Consider the following 26,348-nt stretch of genomic DNA (forward strand, 5'->3'; position numbering starts at 1 on the left):
TTAAAATATCTTTCTTTAGCCTACTATAATTTAACCTCTGAGGTAGGTGACCCTTGCCCGGTTAATGGTAAGACAGAGTCAGGCAGAACACACAGTAAGAGGCAATTTTAATGCACTTCCCACATTTGTGGTGTCAACAAACATCTTGAGAGGAAACACATGAAATATCACATTCCTAATATTAGCACATATTTCCACAGTACAGAAGGGCAAAATGGGGTCATGAAGCAGCAACCTGGTGGACAAGCTAGTGGGACTTGGAAAGCCACTGAGAGAATGACACATTTTTAAGGCAGATTTTCAGAACCCACAAACTGAAAAATCAGCAAGTTTGAAAACACAAGACGAGGTGTTTAAAGAGGGGCAAAGCTGTTTAAGTACCTTCTGCATGGGAAGAAATCCAGTATTACTGATTCCAGGATGAGATTTGCTTATGGAACAGCTTACACCAGCAATACCTGCATGGAGTGCATCCGCAACCTCATGTGAGACAAAATACATTGTGCAGAGTGATTAGCAGAGCCCACATTTTGCATTAATGAGGACACTAAGCACCCTTACCTTGCTTAAGAACCAGGCAGATGAAGGACAAGTAAGCTGAATCCCGCATTTCTTGCAGCCCTCCCGCTTCTCAGCTGACACAGCTTAGAAACAGCACAAGCTACTTAAGGCATGGCAAGGGCCAAATCTCCTCAAGCACTTCCCATCTCAACACAGGCTTGAGCCAGCCACAATGGCAGGAGGGGAAGAGTGGGAAACAGGAAACTCCTGGGAGCAACTGGGAACAGTAAAGAGAGGAGATGGAGAACACAATGAGAAGCAAAGATGGCATGGCTAGAAAAGGGTCATGAAGGATGGAGGGAAACCTGAGCTTTTAGTTTTTTTTTTTATTTTTTAATAGCCACCATCACTCGTCCTCTGCACCAGACTTCCCTGGACATCACTGTCAGAGAGGGGCTGACCGGTTTGGCAGCTGGCTGCCAACAGCAGCACAGGGGAAGGGCAGCTGTGGCCAGGCAGAGCGCACGGCCACATTCAGCAGAGCGTAAGGGGAAGGCGTCACAGCTGGAGAAACGCTGCTGCACAGAGAGAACCAGAGAGAGCTGGAAAATTAACCCCAGGCATGGACAGAAATGGGGATCTCAGGAAAACTCCTGCTGGAGACTCATGAGAGAGCAGACCTCACCAGGCAGATTTCAGAAGTGCCAGATCCCTTTTCCCACAGAACTGTTTTCCACCAGATGCACGTTTCCTTTTCCAGAGCTCATTTCATGTCACTTTAAGCTTTTTAATACAACAGTTACCATCTTGGAGAAATGAAATACAGGATTTTGCAAGAGAGTGATTATGGAGTCTGGTCTTGCTCATAACTCACAGAGGTTGACAGAAACCAGGATGCAAACAAGGTCAGAACCCTTATAGCTGAAACAGGACTCACTGTTTCCCCCAACCCTCTTAGCAGGCAACCATAACTTCTCAGCAAAATTAACTGTAAACAATTTTTGCATGTATGCTGAAAAGATTTAATTTACTGCAACAGTCAGTATACAGTCATAGATGGTCCTAGAGTTTCTTGTTTTGTGCAGCTTAGTCAATTTTCATTTACATTCTGTGCCATTACAGGTAACTACTACAACTCAGGACATTGAGTAACTAACGAGGGAGATGAGATTGTACAAACCAGGATAATCTGCTGGTCAGATGCTACCACCTTGATGAGCAGGTGCAGGAACTGTGTGACACATGATGTAATGAAGGTATGACATGTCCTGACCCGTGACTGGATCTGCTGCTCTCTAGTAAAGCCCGGGCTGTGATCAAAGCTTTTTCCATGGTCCTAAGTATTTTAATCCCTGTGTGGATTCTCTCATACTTCGTAAGAGTCAAGTTCATGCTGAATCCTCCTCTTCAGTGAGAACTGTTGATAGGGTCTCTGCCTTCTGCCCAGACCACTGTTCTCAAGGAAGCTACAGACACACATATCTTCATGGCTGCTCTATTTCAGTTGAATTTATTAAACTGGCCCAACATGTTCAAAACTTACTGACGGAGAAGAGGGATAGACATATACAGTGAGACTGTGCAATGACATCAGCCTAATTTCCCTAAGGAATTCTGGGTGTTTTTTTTTTTTTTTTTTAAGCAGACTCTTCATGCATGAAGTTACTAATGTCAAACCACACCTGGAGCAGAGTCTGAAAATTAAAGTCCCTGGAGCCAGATGACCTGAACCCTGTTCCTTGCTACAGCACAAACTTCCTACGGTCATTTTAAGAGGTCGCTCAGTCTGTGCCTTAGTTTCTGCATTTGTATAATGGAGCAAATATTTCTTTACATCGACAGCATTTTGTACTAAGGTCAGTCATGCTGTCAGTAGGAAGTATCAGCGACACGTACAGCACAGCTGATTCATTTTCCAAAGCTAATGATGTGGTAGATCCACCTTAGCAATCAACCACATTATCTCATTTTAATTTTCCAGCTCAAAGCCTAACATGGATTATGGGATGTTACGTTGGATAGGCAGTAACCACTTACAAAGAAGAGAAAAAAACCACCAGTGTATGTGTCAACTTATATTTAACATAGGAAGAGAAACAGAAAACTGTGGCTACACCAGTATTAGCAAGGAGCAGATCTGTAGCAAGGAGGAGTTGGTGCCAATGACCAGAAGTCTGTGACGCTTTGGGGGGTGGAGGGAACAGAAGAGGAAAAGGGGTTATTTCAGAACAACTTACAGCCTGCTCCCATGAACTGAACACCCATTAGTGGTCAGAGCCTGTTAGGTGAGCTTTTGGAGCACATCTTTCAGCCCAGTTTCATTCAAAAGGAATCCAGGTCAGGGGCTGAGACAGCTCTGTGATATGAACCCGAACACACAAGAGTGAGGACAATCGGGAGACTCACTTCAAAAACACACTCCTGATCTAAACCAGAACATGGGGGTGGGTGCACCCTGCACGGGCCAGCCTTGTTACAGGACTATCTGCCGTTTGGCTCTAAAGGTTAACACAAGTAAGCAAGCCATGTGCACGCCTCATTTAGCAATTCTCTGGGCATCTCTCTCACAAAGCATATTTTGTTATTTTACAGTAGGGCTTTTTGTGTGTGGTTGGTTTTTTATTTTTTATTTTTTTTATTTTATTTTTGCAGCTCCCTGGAGTTCCCATTTGGTGCGTGAGGCAAAAAAAAGGCATGATAAAGAGCACAGGCAGTTTAGGAAGACTCTGTCTTACAGGCTAGCAAATAAAAGTATAGTACGAGCCTGGTAGCCATATATGCAAAAAGAAAGAAAAGGAGGAAAAGCAAGTTTACTATCCTGAAACGATGGGATGGAAATAAAAAACAATCTGCTGACTCATTCACTGAATGGTTTGCCTCACTTTCCAGTTAGAATTATGCTGTGTGTGAATAGAACAAAATAGCATCCAACAAAAATTAGAATAGGACAATACAAGCTAAAGTATCTGAAGAGAAAACAATCGACTGTTTACTGTAAAAAAAAAAAAACCCTCCCATTGTAACAAGAAAAGAATTGGCAAGTTAAATTGCAGGTTCAGCAGCAAAAAAAGTTCAGTGAATCAGTGATTCCCTCTTTTCCTTTGGTAACGTACAAGCAAGGGAGGAGAAAAGGGAGAACTGAATCATTAGGTCAGCTTACTCGACTCTGGATTATTCTCTGTTCTTTCCTCATCCTTACAGCTTGGGTTTTTTTTTGTTTGGTTGGTTTAGCCTAACCACATGAAGGTGGAGAGAGAATAACTCTGTTTGCAGGACAGACAAGTGCTGAAACTATGAAAAGATCAAACATACAAAACTGTGAAAAAATAAATATCAAATGGGGATTAAGTTCCTAATTATTGAAGGACTGGAGTTCCAAATAGCCTTCTAAAGAGAAATTTGGCAAGGAACTTATGACTTGATAAATCTTCAGGAGATATGACAAAAGGAACCCTTTGAACTTCAGATAGGAACCCACATGTCTTACAGTGGGAGATCTGGTTGCCACTTGCATCATAGCCTTGCACTTCTTCTGATGGGCACTTGTAGGGATCAGAAAGCAATTCTTTTTCCTCCTTTGTGCGTAATTGAACATCGTTGTCCATAACTTCTGAGTATAGAAACTCTCTCCTCAATTTTTCTGAACGTTGGAGATCAATTGCAAGGTAAGGCTTTGATTTGGCGGGAGAGGGAAGGGCTTTCTGCCTTTCACTGTGGATGGTATATGGCCCTCTCAGTATTATGTGGGAAACAGACAAATGTATTTCCTTGCCAGAGTAACACACCATACACTTGGCCTCTTTTGCCCTCTTCCCATGCTACATTGTACAGTGAGTTTCGGTCTTCAACTGAGAGCCGGCATTTGCTACTGCCAAGAAGCATTTTCGCATGGGTATACAGCTTAGGTAACCAGCAGACACTTCTAGACGAAAACATCTTTCATCATCTGCAACTGCAGAGGGATGAATAATGATGTAAATGATCCTTTCCGGTTCTTCCCTTTCCTAATTAAGAGAATCTATATTCAATTCGTTAAAGCCATCTGTGTGACAATTATCTTACTGTGAAAGCTCTGGATCAGTTTTCCTCATCCAGAACCTCTTATTTTTTGATGCTGTTTGTTACTGATTAGGCCTAAATCTAAAATTCCAGCTCTCTGAAGTGTACGCTGCCTTTAAGTATAGGATTGTGACTACTGCGCCTAAGTATAAAGGTCTTTTGAAATTACAATGGCAATGTTCTTCAAAGTCTTCCATTCTCTAGCTGCCTTTAATAAAGATCTTCTCATACTCCTCCCACCCTTGGAGTACTGTATTCCTCTATTTTTTAAAATTGTCCATGCAATAGGGAAGACCCTTCAAAAAGCTTTAAGGAGAAAATTAATTTGTGCAACTTTCTTGAAAAAGTGTCTGTTGCTTACTTCTTACCAAGCCTTGCTAACTACTTTTATGCTATAAACTAAAACTACTATGTTTTCACAGTGTTAATAGCATGAGTAACTGCATTTTCTAGAATCTGGGAAATAATGCCTCCTGTATGATCCAGTTTAAGCCTTTTCTTTACTATTACTCGCTAAAGAATTTAAAGGCTTGGCTGGACCACCATTTCACAGAAAGAAAGAGAATAAAACATAACATTTTGTTTAAGGTACAATTCTTAATGACATGAAGATCGACATCTAAAGCTGCAGCATTCACATTTAACTATTTATATTCAACAGAAAAAGTGGCTTACCAACCAGTATTGCAGTAACCCTAAAGGAAACAGATATATAGACTCAGACAGGTGTTCTCCAAAACGTATTTTTAATGTAATCTGCATTTGGAGTCTAAAGAGAGTCAGAGCAGAGAAATATGCTTGTTATTCCTTTTTTACATTACTGTTAAAGCTGCATTACTTCACGTAAAAAAGAAACTGCAATATTTCCATACACGGAGCTAGCCCTGCATAGGAAGTCTTTGTGATAGAATGGAACACAAATATAACGTTAGTTAAGACCAAACCAAGGGTAACTTTTCATTCTGCCCTCACTGAGGGGTCAACGGTTACTTTCGCACTCAAAGCCCAGAGATATGGGCTGTCTAGTATGTCTCCCATCAACTTCCCCAAAAATTACTTTGAAGCATTAAATACCAGTTAACTTCACTGTAGTCACAGAAGACAGAAATCAGTAAATTAGCGTTTAGTCTACTTACTCACGTTTGTCAACATTTTAGAGTATAACAGGCATTCTACTCCATATTTCAAAGCATGAGGAAGCTATTTCAAGAGCAGTCATATCCTGCCACTGTCATCTTGCAGCTGATATAAAACTGAGGAGAGGCACATTTTTTCCTCGTAAGGTTTTTATCTTTTTATAAATCCTCCTGTAAGGATTTTTCTATAGCACTCTATTCCTTTTTTAAATTAGTGTTTTGTAAAAATGGAAAGAGGTTAATTTTAACCAGTTGCAAAACAGTTGTTAAAAGAGAGCTCTTTGGGAACTTAGGAAATACACAAAATTACTTCCTATCCAGGGACTGTTGTAAAGTATATAAGGAAAACTAACCACACTGTTGCCTTGCATTTCAGAAAGTGTCTTTACACTGCACTTAACAAACAGAACAGAGACACCACAGACAGCTGGAATCTTGTTACCAGCATAAGTGATACAAAAATAGGAATACAATTTTAGAATTTGGTAAGAAAAGCATTTTTTTTTTTTTTTTTTTTTTTTTTTATGAGAATACTCTTCATCTTCCTGGCTGAAGTATTTCAGTTGAAACCCAAGATGATTAGAAGAAAAACTGCTTTGAGCATTTATCCCCTACCCCCAAAAATACAACTTCAGAGGTCTCAACAAGCAAAGAGGTATCAGTGTCTTTGTCTCTAGGGAGCCACACCTGTAAACTCTTTTATCAATTTTAAAACCTGTTTTACCCCTGCAGGACAAACGATTTTTTCCGCAGTCTTCTCAACATTTTTCTCCATTGGTAGCTCAGAAGCTGTACATTTCATTGGAAAAAAAGCCCAAAGAGGAAGAAAAGAGAAGAACAGGAAAAGAATGAGTTAAAAATATGACAAAAATAAAACAATTCTTTGTGTTCTGAATGCTCCTTAATTCCTTGTCCTTACCACAGTTTGAGTCCAGCTAGCAACACCACTGAATTTAGCATCAACATGTTTCACTAAAATAAACTTATTCCCACCTCTGAAGAGCAACAAGAGTAACAACAACAAAAAAAAAAGTCTGGTCCAGAAAGTTGGTGTCTATACAGAAGTGGAGACAAAACTGGTTTGAATCAGGAGCCAAGGGGGCGAAACCACTACTACTCATTAGCACATGCCTTAGTGGTACATGCATCTCAGACAGGGCCTGCTGTTCCAGCCCTCCCTCCCCATCAGCAAATTGTGAACTAATCCCTAACACATTACCCAGCCCAGGCTCTGTACCAATTTGTTTTAAAATAAAGAAAAATTGAACAGGGTAATGTAAACATATGGGGCTAAATGGGGAGTGGCATTCAATGCATGAACTCATCTGCCTGGACACCTAAGTCCAAGTATCTGTCAAGGTAAGAGTTCAGCAGATAGCCTCATCACCGTGAAAAATTAAATGATGCACATTGGTAGATATTTAGACAGAACTACATACAATTAATCAGTACGTCCTATTAAATTGGTTTGTTTTTAAAGAGTAGCTAACAGAATGAGCCTTCCTTGTAGCAATTTTCACTAGATTTACACATACCTAATAGTGATGTGCTTTCTCTTTTGAGAATGTTTACCATTCAAAAATTTGCTAACAATCAACAATTTTTAGATTATATTTCTGGATTAATAATGTCCAAATAATTTTAAACAGGATATTTGACAGTTATAAAGACAGAAATTCAAACTAAAAACACTAAAGAGCAGTACAGACTCCAGAGTATAAAACTCTAAAAATCTAAAAAACCCGTTCCCTGTGACCTATAGAAAAATTATTTTTATGACCTGAAGTATAATGTGGATCATTTCTAGCATGGTGTGATTTGTTGATTATCCCTACTGACAGAGTAGTAGAAAAGCATAAAAATTAAAAAAAAAAAAAAAAAAATTCAAAAATCAAACTACATGTTCTCACAAATGACTTGTGTGGCATGTGTTTTAATCATTACAAATCAGAGAAATTCAGCCAATTCAATAGAATTTTACTTCTGTGCATTTGCATGAGAAACCAACAGGGCTTCCTCATTCTCATCATTTCCTATAATGTAGACAAGGCATGGGACAAACAGGTGAAAGTTGCTTCAAAATACAGAGTCTGAAAGTGGCAATACACAAACAGCACTACTGTCAACATACCTTTGTTTAAAAACATCCCCATATTTTTCCTAAGAATGGCTAAGCTAGTAGGCACCAGGCTGTACACTAACAGGAAGGCCAAAACATCCCCAAAGCAAGGAAGAACTATTCTTATATGCTCCCAAGACACGTTCTTCCTCAACTTAATTCACAAACAACAAAAATGTTCTGACATTAGCTTAAAAGATAAAAATAAAGTATTAAGAAAGACCCTCCTAGAACAACCTTACCTTTATCTAATTAATTTGGCTTCTAAATCTCTCTATCACTGACAAAGGCCTAAATCAACTTGTTGAATTTCTGGAGCAAGAACCCCATAGGTACACTTACTGCCCATCACTGAAATGAAACATCAAGTCAAAAATATCCAATATGCTAGACCACTAAACTTGCAAGAAAACTGTATTCTATCCAACAGAAATGAATTTCACTTTAAGACATTTGCAGGGCTAATGTGCCATAATAAATTCTACTATTAATCAACAGTAAAGTGCTGAATTATATTAATTACCTGAATCGCACTCACATTTATGATCTTCATTGATAGATTTCTTATCAAGTCAAAAGAGCCCTTTCTGTTGTAAAAGCTAAGCTGTTGTGCAAATATTATAAAAATAGGTATTTTAATTAGGAGCTATATACACAACAGAACTTCGGCTTTTTGTTAAATACAGCTGACATAGTAGAGATGAAAAATCCATGCAAGTATTTATAAAGATACTTAAAATGAAGAAAAAAGGACACTGCTATAGAACTTCCAATACCCTGGCATACAGCCACTTACTATATTAGATGATGTCTAGATCTGGACTGATAAGCATCATGCCACCAACATGCTTTAGTTTCTTTTGTAGCTAAAGTTGATTTGTAAATTTTAAACTACAGCATACATTTGATCTATTTCTCATTAAAGCGTATCATTAAGTTTGAGGTTAAACTTAGAGCAAACTTCACATCTAGTCACATAACCAGCACAAGCAAGACATTAGTGCAAAGGGGAAGGTGTCAGTTGTACATAATGAGGACTCTTCCCCTAACTGCACGATGCAATAAAACGATTTTCAGATTTAAAGTTCAAATGGACTACGATGAGAAAAAGTGAGATTCTCTTCTCCCAAATTTAGAACAAATTTCCAGAGGATCGTAAGGAAAGCAACCTCAATTACAGCAGTCAAAAAAGTCAAACCCAAGTTTGGAAAGCTGATAAGTAACTCCAAAATTCATCATGCTATGAAAACAGCATTCTCAAAAGAGCTCCAAACAAACTGCAAAACAAAATTGGCATTTAAGTTGAAATTGGCCAAGTGCTGCATAGAAATATGCTCACACACAACAGTCATGTTTAAGCCAGTGCATAGAGAAGATAAAAGCACTTATGGTAGTTGCAAATGTTAACAAGTCCATACAACTTCTACAGTTTAGCAATGAGTCCATAGAAAAAGAATAGAGGAAGAGTAGAAATGCTCAAGCAAAACCAAAAAAAAGATGACCTTCCAACGGTATAAAATCCACATAACAGTTATAGTAAAAAGACATCAGTGGAAAATACTCAACTCAGTCCCAAACACCCAACAGGCAAATAAGACCAGAACAGACAAGCCTTTGGCAGACAATTTTAAAGAGTCTAAATATGGCATTACATTTCTAAATAATCCACAAAATATATTATATGGCATATTCATATTAAATACTGGGTAACCAACTCTGCAGACCTGATGCTAACAACACTTTAGCCAATGAGAGCAAGATGGAGCAAGCTAAGGGAACGCTGGTGTATCACAACAGTGCTCAAGGAAAATATCGTCACCAAGTCGTGCTTCAAAAACAGTACTCTGGGACTCCACACTATCATCTATGGAGCAAAACAAAGTTCTCTAGTTTTTCAGGGATGTGCCCTGTGTAGTATATCTTATGATTCACTATTACACGAGCAGCAAGACACTGCAACGTAGTATGATTTATGGGCTGGATTAAATTTTTTGCTATTTCCTTCTCATCCAGCAAATCACTAGCAGTTTGTTTATGCGAGTTTGTGGCATCAAAGTGTGAACCTGACTTGATAAGAAGATTCATGATGTCTGGATGGTTGTTCAGTGCAGCAATGTGTAACGGACTGTTGTTATCAGAGTCTCTGACATTTACATCAGCACCACATTCCACCAGGATAGCAGTAACTTGTAGAGAGGGGAATTTACAAACTGGGTAGCGACCCACACATGTAGTATTATTGTCAACAGCAAGGTGAAGTGGACTGAAGTTATTCTTCCCTCTAGGCTGAAGCTTAAGAAACTTGTAAATAGTCTGTTTCTTAAAATGCTCCTGTTCTGAGCTGCAAGGTACTTTCTCCAACAAGCAAATTAAATGCAAAATGATGGAAAGGGCTTTGTTCAGCTGTATTGGATCAGGAGGACACTGGGTTTGTTTCATGGCCCGTTCTATTTCAAGAACACTTTTGCACAGTATACCCATGAGATCATCAAATGTGACAGTAGTGCCTAGCAGGCCTTTTGCCCTATCCTGCAGCATGAAGGAGAAAAGTTCAGCAAATGACAATAAACTGCTGGCTGTCATAGGGCTCAGCGGATCAAGATTGCTCTGCTGCATGTCCAAAGCATATTTCCACAAGTTGATGCAACGCTTGAAGTTTCCAGAGTCTGCATAGACAGCACCTCTGTACCTAATATAGTAGGATGTATCTGGGTGAGAGGGGCCAAGAATACGTTCTCTAATTAATAGTGCTTGCATTCTCATTTCATCAGGGTCTGCAATAAGATTTTCTAGCTCTTCTGAGCTGTTTACCTCTTTAGCATAATCATACGCCATAATTAGTGTTTGTGGCACAGGTTTGCTCAGGATATTAGTCCTATCACTGTATCTCATTTCCATAGCTCGCTTCCAGTATTTCAAAGCACCAAGCAGATCTCTCTTTTTGTCCACGAATGTTGCTCCTAGAAGTTCCAGAGCATTTATGCGCTCAGCCTTACTGGTCTGTACATGCTGGGTCAGAAAGTCCACGATATTTGTGTGGCCTGTCACACTAGCTGACAGAAGAGGAGTCATTCCATAACCATCCTTTTCCATTTTAGCACAATACTTGAGAAGCATCTTCATGATCTCCAGACTTCCAGATTCCGCACAGTCATGTAATGCAGTGTTTCCTGCAAGAGAAGAAACACAATTATACAAATCGTAATCAAATTATAGTCCAAACCCACACACACTAATAGTTAAAAAAAATTACTTAAAAAATAGTTTACAAAAGCCAAACATTAATAGTTAAAAAAATAATTGTTTTGACACCTATGGACTATGAAAGGCTTAGATGACAAGTCAAAATATTCAAGATTTGATTAAATATCAAAGCTGCCAGGCAGTTACACAAATCAAAATACTTGATATTATTGCCTGAAGGAATTAAACAGGTTTTAAGGACCTTTTCTGTCTCATTATTCAAAAAAACAAAATTAAAACACCATTCTCCACTACATAAAAGCACAGGAATGGGCAATACCATTGTGTCTAAAGTCAAGCAAGTGGGACAAAAGACCAGCCTGGCTGAACAGGGAACTCCTCGTGGATCTCAAGAAGAAAAAGAAATTGTACACTCTCTGAAAGCAAGGTCAGGCTTCGCAGGAAGATTACAGAGCTGTGGTTCATATATGCAGGGAGAAGACACAAAAGGCCAAAGCTCAATTAGAGTTGAAACTGGCCAGTGTTGCGTCAGACAACAAGAAGGGCTTTTCAAAGTATGTTAATAGCAAGAGGCCTAAAGAAAACGTCAGACCAATACTTGTTGAAGATGGTCATGTGACTAACAGGGATGAAGAAAAAGCGGAGGCATTCAGTGCTTTTTTTGCCTCTGTCTATAGTAATACAGATACCTTGGGCTGCCTGGTCCCTTAAGTCAGAGGACCACAAGTGCGGAAACAGCAACTTTCCATTTGTGGACACTGAAATTGTAAGGGACCGTCTGTACCAGCTGAATGTTCACAAGACCATGGGGCCTGATGGGATTCATCCCAGGGTACCGAAGGAGCTAGAGGATGTTATGGCAGGACGCCTCTTGATCACCTACCAAAGGTCTTGGGAGTCTGAGGAGGTCCCTGCTGACTAGAAGCTAGTCAATGTTATTCCAATTTATAAGAAGAGCATGAGGGAAGACCCAGGGAACTACAGACCTGTTAGTCTAACATCAGTTCCTGGAAACATTATGGAGAGGATCATACTGAGTGCTACTGAAAGGCATTTAAAGAACAATGCAATCATCAGGCACAGGCAACATGGGTTCACAAAGGGAAAGTCCTGTTTACCTAATTTGATATCCTTCTATGATAAGGTCACCTGCCTAGTGGAAGAAGGGGATGTAGTTTTTCTGGATTTTAGTAAGGCTTTTGTTACTGTTTCTCACAGCATCCTTCTGGACAAGTTGTCCAGCTGCGGGATGAGCAGGTTCACAGTGTGCTGGTTGAAGAACTGGATGAAGGGCAGAGCTCAAAGGGTTGTAGTGAATGGGGCTACAACTGGCTGGCGACCAGTCACCAGTGGTGTTCCTCAGGGCTCAATTCCAGGGCCAGTTCTGTTCAATATATTCATCAATGATCTGGATGCAGAGTTGAATGCACCATTAGCAACTTTGCTGATGATACTAAACTGAGAGGTGCTGTTGACTCTCTCAAGGGACAAGACACCTTGCCGAGGGATCTAGATAGATTGGAGCATTGGGCAATGATCAATGGGATGAAATTTAACAAGAACAAATGCTGGACTCTGCACCCGGGATGAAGTAACAGTGGACACAAGCATGAATTGGGATACGAGTGACTGGAGAGCAGCCCTGCAGAAAGGGATCTGGGGGTGCTGGCTGACAGCAGGCTCAACATGAGTCAGCAGCGTGCCCTGGCAGCCAAGAGGGCAAACAGCATCCTGGGGAGCAGCACAGCCAGACAGTCAAGAGAGGTGGTTATCCTGCTGTATTTAGCATTGGTGAGGCCTCACCTTGAGTGCTGTGTGCAGTTCTGGGCCTCACAATTTAAGAACGTTGTGAAGGTCCTTGAATGCATCCAGAGGAGGCCAACAAAGCTGGTGAAAGGTCTGGAAGGCATGTCCTGTCAGGAGCGGCTAAGGACTTTGGGTATGACTAGTTTGGAAAAAAGGAGGCTGAGGGGCCACCTCATTGCTCTCTACAGCTTCCTGAGGAGGGGAAGTGGAGAGGGAGGTGCTGAGCTCTTCTCCCTGGGATCCAGTGACAGCATGCCTGGGAATGGTTCAAAGCTGTGTCGGGGGGGGTCAGACTTGACATTAGGAAGCATTTCTTTACCGAGCCGGTGGTCAAACACTGGAACAGGCTTCCTGGAGAGGTGGCTGATGCCCCAAGCCTGTCAGTGTTTAAAAGGCCCTTCACAATTTGATTTAACTTTTGGTCAGCCCTGAAGTGGTCAGGCAGTTGGACTAGATGATTGTTGTAGGTCCCTTCCAACTGAAATAACCTATTCTATTTGGGATTTTGTATCTGCTTTCAAGTATGAAACGCAAACTTCTCCCTTCTTCCCTTGTCAAATTTCCCTTGCCCTCTATCTCCAGCAATGATTAAGAAATAATGAGATCTGTATGAAAATTAAAGCTGGGCTACCTCAACATTGGCTTTGTTTGCCCCTACACTATACCTCTTCCTCTCTCTGTCTGCCAGCCCTTTTGATTTACATGTTTCGAGGCACTAATTGTACACAACGCAAAATACAATCCATCACAACAGGCCCTTCATCTCAGCTGGGGCCTTTGAGACTGCTAGTATATTCTGAGGGAGCTGGATATTTTGTCGAGCACATGTATATACCCAGCCAAACTATTCTTAATACTTTCTTAGGTCTTTATGCTGAAGTCCCACATTAATCCCTCTGCTCCTCTAGTTAGGATTCCCAAAGCCAAGAAGAAAAAAATGCTCTCAAAACACAACATGCAGCCATTTATCTTATAAGTGTCTTATCATTTACATGCAGATTATTTCTCATCAGCATGACATTGCACAGTCTTTTATTTAAAGGCCCTCCAGTTCTAACACCATGTGGGGAAATTTCTAGTAAGCACTAGTGCCACCTGTTTGAAAACTCTATTCACAGCAAATTAGAGAGCAAGCATTGGACACCACAGTTAAATATTTAACTATTAGGCTTCAACTAGATGAAAATTATGCTTAATTTTAAATATGAGCACTTCACTGAAGGAGAAGGAAAAAGATGGAGACAAACTGTCCTGGTCCTCTCCCAACATAACAAAGTCTCTTATGTGGTTGACTGCTTTTAAAATTACACAATTTAAATCTACTTTGCTCTTGATAATATATTATACATACTACAAATTCAGGCATAGTAACTTTTCAGCCTCCCACTAAATTAATATGCAAATTATTAACAGAAAGCTCATGTAAAAATCCCCCCCCCGCCTAAAATTTCTTTCATCATTAGCCCTGCAAATTGCAGTTAACTGCCCATCAGGTCATCAGTTTCTGTTACACTGTCAGCAAGTTTCCACATTTACAAATAAGACTTTCTTTTCTAAGGGTTCTCTGCCCATTCATAGTAATCAGATTTGCCTTTTAAAAGTTAAGAGAGAGAAGCTTCCTGAAACTTCCTTAATTGCATTTTTGGTAGGCTATTTTTTAATGCCAACAAGACAGCGATTTACAGTGCACTTTGCTGTTTTATTTCTATTCTCTAACAGAACTACGGTGGGTTAGGAAACAAAGCAGTAGTCTTGAAATCTGCAGCTCACGTTTGGGATAAGTGTGTATTTGCAGATATATAGTCTACCGATCCAAACAGCTTCTATTTATCTTCATACACTTTAACTATTTTTTTTTTCCAGACTCTAATCTCTAGAACGTGCATTTCACTCTTTATACTAGAGTATTTAGCTAATGAAACTCAAATCGAAAGCGTGACTGATATCTGTCTTAAAAGCTGAATACTGTATAGAAATAAATTAAAACTAAAATGGAGGTAAGTCTTCCCACTAATACATTCTTTCTGCCAAGAATGTATTGTTTACACTGTCTAAAGTACGATAAATTCAAAAGCAAAACATTTAGTACATGTATATAAGGAAAAAAGATTCATACTCATTAAATACACTTTGAAAATAGAATATTTGTTCCATTTTCATTTCAATTATAAGAACCTTATGTAGTTCTATACAAATAATTTTGACGTCTTCCAGCTTACATGGATGACCTCATAGCACACTTATCTTCTTTCTAACGAGACACAGTAAGAGGATATAAAGTTGAAGAAAAAACACAAAAGCAAAATTCAGAAATATCTGGTCAAACCATAATGACTGTCTGCTAAATTCAATACCTGCTTGTTGCCAGCAGAACCAGGTACCTTAGATCCACAGTGTAGACCTCTATTCTGCATTTTAAATTAGCAGGTTATCACACAGTAGCTTGCTTTTATCTTCTGTTGACAAGCCACCAAGACAAGAAAATGTTCATCCAACACTTCTGCAAGTTTTGGCATGCAGAAAAAGAAGTATACAGAGACTCAAGATCTGTTTAGATGAAAATTTTCTAATGGGCACTAGGCATCTTGCTTTGGTTTCCCCACTAGTATCCCAATCATCCCCTCCTCACTCCTTCTCTTCTAATCTTTCACTTCTCAAAACTTTACATGTAAATTGGTCTGCTGCTTCTTCCTCAAACTTGTTTGTGGACCATCTGAAGAAGAACTGACAGGACATTTAAAGGCCTCTTTGTTGCTCTCAATTCCAGCAACCAGAAGAACAGCAACAAGAAAGAATGTCAGTTATTCGGGACAAACTGAGTCTCAACCCAGGCTCACCAGATACCAAAATGCAGCTGACACACTAATCAAATTCATACAAAAGATGTGTAAACAGTTATTTTCAAAAGCTTATGACTGAAGTTTAACAAGTTTTTGTAATTGTAGCAGAGCTATGAACATCTTTTGTCGCCCCAACCAGTATTTTAAGTGCACGTTCCAAACTTACGAAAAAAAAAACCCACAGAAAATATCAGATTGTTTCGTTAACAGACAGTGAACTTAAATTGCAAAATATTCCTTTCCTGAAACATTTCTGAATAGTGGCCAGTGATTTTACTCTCATTTACTAACAAGTAAGCTGAGGAAGACATCCCATCTTGCTCTGTTAGATCAAGATTCACAAAGCTAAATCAGCTCATACAGTGGCAAGTGATTTTCAATCTTTAATAACTTATGCAATTTTTATCATTAACAGAGAGCATTATGTCAGTTATAGGTCTGGCCACACTACAGCCTCTACCAAGACCAACAAAATTTCCAATCGCAGGAACAGAGATTTAACCAAATATAGGTGAAGTTTGGCAAATGTGACATGCATAGTTTCTCAACTATAATTCCCTCTGTCCTTATCGCACATCACAGAAAACTGTCGATACCTCAATATTGAGGAGCATGAGACCTTTAAATTCCTAAGATGGAGAGGTGTCAAAACCAGACAAATACACAAACTTGCCAACACACATACATTATAAGTCTTCTTGCTATGCTAGAGAAAGCCTAGTTAAAACGCAACTACGTCAGTCAATCCAGAATGAAAGACTGGCTGGTCCCTCAGACCATCTGCACTTCTGCACTCAGTGATGAAGGCAAAACCAGACACATCTGGGTGTTGGCTGAGCCACCAGCTTATACAGCCATTTCAGGGTGTATTCTAGTCCATATACTGTCCCTCACAGCAGAGCTCTGAAACACTGGAATTGGCACGTATTTTCTACCTTCAAGTCAATATTTTTAAGATATTTAAAAAGTCATAACATAAAAGCATATTAAAGACAAATAGACGAAAAGGTATTAGTAACTCCAAAGTTATTATTGCTTCACAACTATTAATATACATTTTGCTCATTTTGACAATAGGATCAATGGCAGCTATTCATATTACACATTGTAGATCCATCACCATATGATGCTGCTCTTGACACTCTTTTATCAATTGCCAGGCATATATGCTATGACACATTAATACTGAAAAAATCCACACAAATTAAGCTTGGCCGTTGTCTGGGTAAATACAGGTCCAATCCAACAGTCTGTATGTCACTAATTTACAATGCAGCTATGCAGAACATATGGAAATATGCTTAAGACTCCAAGGAATTTCACTATTCTGTCCAGCTGGATGTCCTTCCTTTAAAAAAATTGGGTTTTTTAGCTATATTACAATTACTGACTTAAGCTTAAACAGCTGTTACTGACAGCATATCAGAAGTAGCGTAATTTTTTAGCTGCTTATATTGTAGTAGCCCTTGGAGTTAAAATAACCACAGTTATTTTAAGCCATGTGTAAATCAATAAAGGAAGGCCATCAGCATTAATTTTTAGTGGCTGCACCTCACTGACATTTGACTGGATGGTACAGGTACAGCAGTGGGAAGGATACATTGTAAAAAAACGAGTTTCCATACACTAGAAGTGGGCACAAGTAGACAGATGGCTGAGAGCTGCCAACTTGAAAAAAACATTAAACTCCAGCCTTAAGAAATAACAAGATTACCAGCCATCTACACCTAGCAAGTATTAAGTGTTAAATCTGAGGAAGAACTTGAACGAAAACATGGCAGTGGCCTTCACATCTGATTCAAAGTGTACGGTCCACATGTTGGCCAGGAATTGAATAGTTCAAGTAAGTATGGCAAATCAACCATTATTCTGTGAATTAACTCACCTGTTTCAAAAACACTCTGTTGTCTATAGCGGTAGGAATAAACAGTGGCTGAACACAATTCAGCAGCTAATTCAACTTTTGTAACATTATTTATTCATTAACAAACTAAAAGTCAACATTATATCTCCTGCTGTATTGAAAAGGCTGAAAATAAGTAAAAGTAATTTGAAAGTCATTCTCTTCGATAAGCATTTTTCCAAGGGACAGACATGAAGATGTTGGTCAAATCAAAATATTTTATTAAAGGTGTGAATAATTATTTCAAAATAGGTTTCATTTAAATTTTCTGAATCCATTTTTAATTCAAAAAAGATCTGGAGGAATGTAATCACATGTAAAAGATAGCTAATATTAGAACAACATGAAAGACTCATCGCTCTTGCACAGAAACAAAATTCAGCTGGAAGTGTTTTGGTAGCCACAGTACTTCTCTGCTAGAAAGCGAGTGCCACTATACTGTATTGCTAGTACTGCCTACAACCAGTTTCTATCTGTATAAAACTTTATTATTCACATTACCTAGTAACTTCCTCTAATTAAAAACAGCAACCAGGATACGGAATAACCCCACCTCCAGTCCTTCCAAATCTTGCAAAAAACAAATTAAGGAAAAAGGTATGGTCAGTTGGCACCATAGCTTCATGTTTTAGTCTTTTGTCACAGTCCTCTATTAAAAGTGGTATGAACATTACACAAACACTGCACATATCACAGAACTAATTCTTTAATTATCCAGTGCTACCAAAAGCTTATCAGAGTGGGGGGTGGGCATTCAAATTCATAATGAGGCCATGTCTTTCTATGTCAGAAGCAAATAATTCCCAAAATAGACTGGTAGCTTGTGACACGGGAATGAAAGAAAATGAAGCAATGACACAGAAAGTGATTTGACTTGATTTGCAACAAATTAAGTGAATCCACTTCCTAATGCTTACAAAATGCTTGATCAAATTTCTGGCTAGTAAAACTTACATTAAAATTTATTATCAATCTGATTTCATATCCGAGATCTTTAAACATAAGAGAAAAAAGATTTAATTTAAATGACTCAGCAGTATGTAAAATTAACCAAATGTATTTATTTTTGCAGCCTTACAGATTAAATCAATCACTTTTATAAAGTTAAGTTGTTCATGTAACATTAATTTTTTTCTAACAGAGGACTTGAAATAGTTAAGTCTTCCAAGAGTTTTACTGATTTAAAAAAATGTATTGCTACATACATACAAACATGAACAGCACATATGAAAACTGCAGAAAAATACATTTCTACGCTTACTATGCATGACAAAGGAAAACTAAAGGTGTATCTTCCCTTTAAGAAGAAATTAAGTAAAAATTGCAAAGAAATACTAATCTCAACAAGTTTTTTTAATCTAGTTTCCATATTCTGTAACGGAATAATTACTCTCTTGCTCACCGAAGTACTTCACAAGAACTTGTATTATCAAGATTACCAATAAAAAGCATGCTGTTAATAATTTGAATTTCAACATAAACTCCTTTTTAGTTGAAATTCAAGAAATTATTCCTTTAAACTGTATCTTCCTTATTTTATTTACAGACATTCCTACTGAAGTTCAGTTTCCATATAGCGTCACACACAAAATATCTACAAAATGCAGTGCACTGTGCCATGTAATACCCACCAAAAAAGGAAAAAAAAACAAAACAAGCAAAAAAAAAAGGACACAGAACACTTTTAGAGCAAGGGTTTATTCACAAGGGGGAAAAAAGAAAAGGAAAAAAAAGGGGGGAGCTTTGTTTTGGTTTTTTGTTTGGTGTTTCCCCCATCCAAAATGAATCTCGGCAAGCAGACAAGACAAAAAACCTCTGAAGAGAAAAAACCTGTCAGACTCCTTAATGTTTACTGCAAGAGAAAATTAATTATTTTTAACACATACTAAACCACACTGATCATAGATCAAAGAGCGAATGTCTCTAATCCCCCTATTTCTGGGTCTGCCAAGCCCACGTAGAAGATTTTTTTTCCCCTTACCAGCAGGTTTGAATGTTACACTTTCCAGTATCCTACATAAATGACAATACTGAAGTGGCACTAGCCATTGATATAGTACTACTATATGTATGACCCTGATACCGTACCCATAGAGATTGAGGTCTGTATGCTTTCATACATTTCAAAACGAGGAAGCGAAGTCAACAAGCTTTGTCCTCCATGCTATTTTACAAAGCTATTCTAATCAAACACTGTGCCAGTGGAATCTACAAACAACAAGATTTTGAATCATAGTGTTATTTTGCATTTTCAAAACACACGAGTCCCTCCAACTGCTATGGTAGCATGGACGATCATTAACGACAAAGAATCAGGGCTTGCAACAAAACATTCCTTTGCTGATCTCAAGAGACACCTAAAGGAACGCCTAGTCCAGCAGTTCTTATGAAATTTTCTAATATTCAGGAGGAGAAAAATTAGTCTTTTGGCTAGCAGATGAGTCTGCTAACAACAGAAGAGGGACAGAGTTAGTGAAGACCATTAGTAAAAACCACGAATATCACCTTAAAGACAAAGAAACCACATACCAAGTAGCTGAGCAATGGAAAGACTTACAAGCCATGTTCAGAAGGTATCTGCCTTTCAAGTAGATATTTTGGAAAACAGTCCTTACTTCCTTCAACATTACATCCAGACCACCCTCGCTATCAGCACCTGTGTACTTTATCTATAACTTAACTCATTAATTGCAGAAAGGAAGGGAATGAATCTCCATCATTGCAGCAAGTCTGGTGGAAGAGGATAAAGTAACACAAATTATCAATATGTGCATTGCCAATTTTCAAAATGCAAGATCGAAGTGTCCTGTCTAGAGTTAGAATAGAAGTGTAAGATCCCTTTAAAATGGTCTGCGTGCAAATTAGGGCAATTATATGAAATATTTTATTTTAAATATAAAATCCAACAAAAACAGCCCCAGGTATACCCCCAAGAGAGCCCAAACCTGTAATTTGAAGGCCCAAAGACTGCTACCACTTGAATCACAAGAGCAAGCATCTCCCTCCCTACACATAGCAGCCAAACGAAGACTGTGCACAGAAACACATCAGTGAAACACTGTATTGAATCCAGAGGTCTATTCTGAATGTGGTAAGGGAGCACCACTCTAACAACAAATCACTGGCAGGCTTCGCAATGCAGCAGAACAGAAAACTGCATGCAGCCAACACACAGAACATCCTCCTCATCCAGCACAAAGCTAGGTCTCTGCTTCACTTGAGGTTTAGTTCTAGGGTTTTACCTCCTTCTGAAAAAACTCACGTTTCTGCTACTCTAGCATTATCCACACTGTTCCTCCTTTTAAGAGCTGCAGAAAAGCTTTAAGATCTTTATGTTTTAACACGGGTTTTTTGTTGGTTTGTTGGGTTTTTTTAAAAAAAACAACTTACTATTTGAGATATTATTATATACCAGTGAAACTTATTAAGCTTTGTTATTTTTAATCTGCAGCTTCTTAAACCAGGAGTAATACACAGGAGAAGCCTATGAATCAGGAAGACAGTGGCGAATTAAGTCACTTTGTAAGTGCTGCTTTGGCTGCTTTTTGCATTTCTACAAGGAAAAAAAAAAAAAGCTATCTACAGGTATCTTTGCTGTTTTCTACAATTCTAAAAGAAAAAAAAACCACCCTTCTTACCCCAGGTATCAGTTTCCCCCCCTCACTAACACTGTTCATGCAACATAAAACATTTTCAAAAAAAAAATTTTTTTTTACATTTGTGTTGCCTATGTGCTTCATAAAAGTTTGGGGAAACTGTGGAAGTTCGGATCTGCAAAACAGTAGAAACAAAGACAACTAAAGGCTCATACTTTAAATTCAGAACCATTGGCCATCTTTCACAGTACAGCACTCATCTGCCCCAAACAGTGTTACCTCCTTCTTCAGCACCATCTCCTGTGAGACAGTGCCAGACCTACGCTTTACCTTGGTGTAGCATCTTATCTGACTCAGATGCTGAAGTCTTTATGAACACCTTAATAATTTCCTAGCTGTACTTCTGCACTTCCACAACTATCTTTCAAGAACCTCTGCATTCTGAATTTCCATAGTCCAAAACACAGTTGCAGGATTCTGCCTGTATTTTAGAAGCAGGATTTCATCACGTGTTTTCACCTGCTCTTTCATACCCTGCCTCAGTTGTCACGCTGACTCTTAGATGCCTGTGAACTTACCTGTTTTCTCACCTCAAAGTATTTGGATTTTTCCCTGGAACCATCAACACTTGAAAACATTTTCATATCTTTCCAGTTCTAGATTTTCCTGGGTTTTAAAATATGAATAAAAGTTCTACCTTGCATTATGAAAATCCAGTGGAAAAATACAAGCAATAGATCACATAATTCTGCCCTCCGCCCCCGCCATGGTTTTAAGAATAATATCGGGAAAAGAATCTACAGCAATCTCCCACAACAGTACCTCTACTGAAGTTACATCATTTTGTTCTTATAAGGAGTGTTGTAATTTTAAATGCAGCAAAATTTACAGTAGCTAAAGCTTTTACACCTTTCACAGAACAGTAGGCTTCTCCATACATGGCCTATCTAAAAAGGGTTCAGATACAAGGATAGCAACAACTTTTGCTACTCAAGAGCAGAGTGCTCAAGTTCTCTCTATCTCCCTACTACAAGCGCAGATGCTCTGTTCAGTACACAGCAGGGAGGAGCAGAAACTGAAAATAATACACAGAGACTTTGAGGTGGAACATGACAATGTAGAATGAATCCTGTTGGAAATACTAATTTTGAAATTAATAGCTACTCAGCAAAACTTTGCAAAACAAAGCTCAGAAGGTTAGCTGTTGAGCCTCAGTCACTGTAATACCCATACTGTTGCAATCCTTAGAGCTACCAGTTTTGCTCATGTCTTCTGCCTTTCCACTGCTGACTTTCACTTTCAGTGTTTATAGTACTTTCTTTCTCTCTTCCTTTACCTCACCACTGCTTATTAAATAACTTCAGAGATCAGACTGCTTTAAGATGCCAAAAAGTATGCTTGTGTCCTATCAAAAGGGATTTCCATATACAAAAACATATTCCGCATACTTGACCAATAGATACTACGTACACGCATCCATTTGTACACATGGCAGTTCAAAGTATAAAATTAATTTTAATGAGCTAGAAACATATCCAATCCAACTTTTCTTAAAATTTTATTTAAATAAGGACCAGTTATACCTTATGAACCTTTGCTCATGTGCCTAGTTGCAAGTCACACAGAAACTAAAGGAAGCAGAGAGAGGAAGGAATTAAGATAATAAAGAAACTGAGAGCACTGAGAAAATCCTCAGGAGTGTGTGGCTGCCACTCAGTCATTTAAACAAGGACAAATAACACTAAGGCACTAGTAAAGTGAATAATAAGGACCAGTAAAGTAAAGCCTACTCCACCAACACAAAATGAGGGAGAAAAAGAGCTGCACAGATACATCTTCTTCCCTCTTACATCAGATATTTAACAGCGCTGCTCTGCTCATACCTATCATATAAAGAGAGAGGTTTAAAACTAAAAAACAATACACACTTTATATTTAGCTTGTTATTCCAAGAACCCTGTCCAGAAAAAATGACATTTTTATCCTATCACAAGTCCATGATGATTCATAAGCAACCTTAAATCCTTACAAAGGAAGATTTATTTTGCTCTGCCCACCTCTATGACAAATCTGTAGTTTAGCTTTCTTTACATTAAACCCACATATCTGCATGATTTGCTGAAAAAAGGCATATTTAACTGAACAGCTTTTCCAAAGATTACTCTCATATCTGCCATTTACCAGTTATCATACAATAATCTAGACACAAAGTATACTTTACGAGAAATAACTATAAAGTATAGTATACTCTTACAAATGTAATTAGCCAGAAACAGGCAGTGGAAGTATTATGCTACAAAAAGGTTTATTGCAGATTAGTTTTTTCTATATATATAAATATAAAAATAAGCTGCTGAAACAGAATCTTGGCTCAGTGAGCTAAAAATTAACTGTAACCTGAAATAACTGGTATGCTTTTCAGGCAAATATCACACCCACAAACAAGTCTGAGATATAATAAAGAAGCCAGTGGTTAAACCAAGAGGTCCACATAATTACGATCACAGCAAAAACGACAGAAATCTTCACATTGAACAATAACACCAGGGTGATTGTAAACAGGGGGCAATGAGGTGTCCTTCGTGATCTGCGCACCACTGGAATTCCTTCTGTTGAGATCACAGCCACCTGCAGCTTCATTTCTTTAACCCTAATATACGCTTTTGTTTACTAACACTGAAAAAAGGTCCAAAATTATTCAAGAATTTGGAGGGAGAGGAGGGTGAAGAACAAAGTGGTTATTCATTTCCAATGTAGAAAAGAATTTTTCTCCTTTCTGCATCTTTCCTTGTACTAGACTCATTGGCACAGGTCAGTTTTATGTACAGCATATTTGGTTTGTTAAGAAACAGTACAAAAAACAAGAATAGATGCTCTTACATTTGAATATGTTGCTACACCAGCCTACTGCAAAGAGGAGTTCTCAGCAAGTTTATTAGCTTTTTGCACATGCATAAATGTGACATTTCATATGACTAAGTCTTTTTAAGAATTAGGGGTTTAAGATTAAAATGTATCAATTTAGAATGAAATTATATAACCCAAGTTAACAATGAATTATGTTAAAAAAACCCAGTAAAAACATAGCTAAATACACTTTATCTCTTGCTCATCCACTTTATGAGACCAGAAGAATATTTTTGGATGTCAGCCTCCTAAAGAAGGGTAAATTTAACTTTACCTCTACTTACCACAAGGAAAGTGAAAAAATTAACTTACCTTTAACACTTTTTCTATTAACATCAGCTCCTTTTTCAAGTAAATACTGAGCAATTTCTTTGTGGCCTTTGTAACATGAGATCATCAAGCACGTATGCCCATGACGGTTTGATACTTCCAGGTCTGCTTTGTGCTCCACAAGGTATTTTACTATTTCCAGGTGACCATCAAAACAGGCAGCTCTAAGCGGCGTTGAATTTGTCAGAGTTGTATTGTTGACAGATGCACCATGATCTAACAGACACTGAACCACCTTCAAATGACCAGCCGCCGATGCTGCCCATAATGGCGGAGCCCCTTCAATGGTCTCACCATCAAAATTCACCGAACCACCAACTTCTATCGATGCAGAGCAATGGTCCAACAAGTATTCCACCATGTCAAGGTGACCATAACGGGCTGCCATCAGAAGTGGTGTGGCACCATTGGTTTTCTCTGACATCAGTAGGGCTACCTCTTCTCTTGTTTTGCTTGCCAGTAACTTGGAAAGGAGCCGCAGCTTGCCATCACGAGCTGCGTTGAACACTGCTGTCTTTAGATCCATTTAGTCTGTACCTTTCTGCTTCCTGACGGATACACGCCTGCCTTTTTCAGAGTCAAAAGCCTACTGGAAACACACAGCCCAAACAGAATGTCCCCAGCTGCTTCTCAGATCAGTTTCATCTAGATGGGACAACATGGAGACTCCGAACAGGGTCCTGACAAAGCACAGGCTGTGCTTGTGATAAATCTGCAAGAGAAAAAATTCTGGATGTTTACACCTCCTACTTGGCAAACAAGTAACCGCAACTGTATTTTTCTACAGCTATACCCAAACAACGCGCTGCTGCGGCGCGCCGGCGCCCAGCTGCCCGCCTCGGCACCCCCCGGGCTGCGCGCTGCCCCTGAGGAAAGCCGCCGGGGGGTGGGGGGGTGTCATACCAGCGTTATCCATACCAGCCGCAGAAAAAACCCCCTCTCCCTCACAGCGTTACGAGCCGTACCCCCGACTTCTTTTGAGGCATAGCCTAAGGGAAGAGCCCCCCCCGCCGCCGCCCGGTCCCCGCAGACACGCAGCCCACGGGGGACAGCCAGGCGGGGCAGGCGACGCACGCCCCGGCCGCCGCGCTTTGGCCGAGCCTCGGGCGGTAAGGAGGGCCGGAGCCTGCCCTTTCCCTGACGACCACCCGCAGCCCGCCCGCAGGCCCGCCGCCGCCCCTCAAAGCGAGCCCCCTCCCCCACCCTCCCTCCCCTCAGGGCCCCAAACCCGCTCCCGGCTCCCCCACGGCCGCCCCGGCCTCCCCGCCCGCCGGGAGCCGGCTCGAAAGGGCCGCCGGGCCGCGGGTTACCTTCCCGGGGCGCTACCGGCCCCCTCCCGCCGCAGCCGGCCTCACAGGGAAGCGCCCGCCGCCGCCCCCCGCGCCCCGTCCAGCTCCTCCATGACAGCCGGCCCCCGCCACCCAGGACCGGCCCTGCGCCCCGGGCGCGGCGCGGCGCAGCCTCCTGGGCGCGGTCGGGACCAATCAGAAAAGGGCGCGGGCGCCCGCCAGCCAGTCGCAGCGGGGCTGAGGGCGGGACTACGCCGCCGCTCAAGGGCGGCGGCGAGCGCGGCGGTTGGCCGCTAGGGGGCGGGCGAGGGCGCCCTCCCCCCCTCCCGCGCCGCACCCCGCTATAGCGCGAGTGGGCGGCGGGGGCGGCGGCGTGTCCCGGGGGCGGCGGCGGGTTGTGCCCGCGGCGGCAAAAGATACCGTGAATGTGCCTCGTTAATTAATTCATCTGGGGTGCAATGTCCGATTTTTGCAGCGCAGAGGGTGCTCTGGCTAGGGACAACGTCGCTGTTTGGTGTAAAATTTGCTTTTTCTGACGTGGCACGTGGCTTGCTATGTAACGTGTGGTTTATTCGTATAATAATAAAAAGGGAGAAAAATCCTAAAAAAGCTGCACCCGAGCCAGGGAATGTAACTTCTGTCACAGCCGAGTATATTA

General features: G+C 40.1%; 1 protein-coding gene across 1 annotated transcript; it reads right to left on the reverse strand.

Moving 5' to 3' along the window:
* Nucleotides 1-81: 81 nt before the first annotated feature.
* On the reverse strand, nucleotides 82-25,820 carry FEM1C (fem-1 homolog C). The gene is made up of 3 exons (XM_082335704.1): nucleotides 25,712-25,820; nucleotides 24,384-25,113; nucleotides 82-10,985 (listed from the first exon to the last, which is right to left on the reverse strand). Exons 2-3 carry the CDS (start codon nucleotides 24,925-24,927, stop codon nucleotides 9,676-9,678), a joined length of 1,854 nt encoding a protein of 617 aa, XP_082191830.1. The 5' UTR covers nucleotides 24,928-25,113; nucleotides 25,712-25,820; the 3' UTR covers nucleotides 82-9,675.
* Nucleotides 25,821-26,348: the final 528 nt, after the last annotated feature.

The sequence above is a fragment of the Platalea leucorodia genome, assembly GCF_965183815.1.
Source record: "Platalea leucorodia genome assembly, chromosome: Z".
In the NCBI taxonomy this organism is placed as follows: Eukaryota; Metazoa; Chordata; class Aves; order Pelecaniformes; family Threskiornithidae; genus Platalea; species Platalea leucorodia.

Bases quoted from the DNA above. Each gene is read 5' to 3' on its own strand.
- FEM1C (XM_082335704.1), bottom strand. From the start codon at position 24,927: ATGGATCTAAAGACAGCAGTGTTCAACGCAGCTCGTGATGGCAAGCTG. The intron at 10,986-24,383 runs GTAAGTTAATTT...CTTCTCTTGCAG, and splicing joins TAATAGAAAAAGTGTTAAAG to GAAACACTGCATTACATGAC.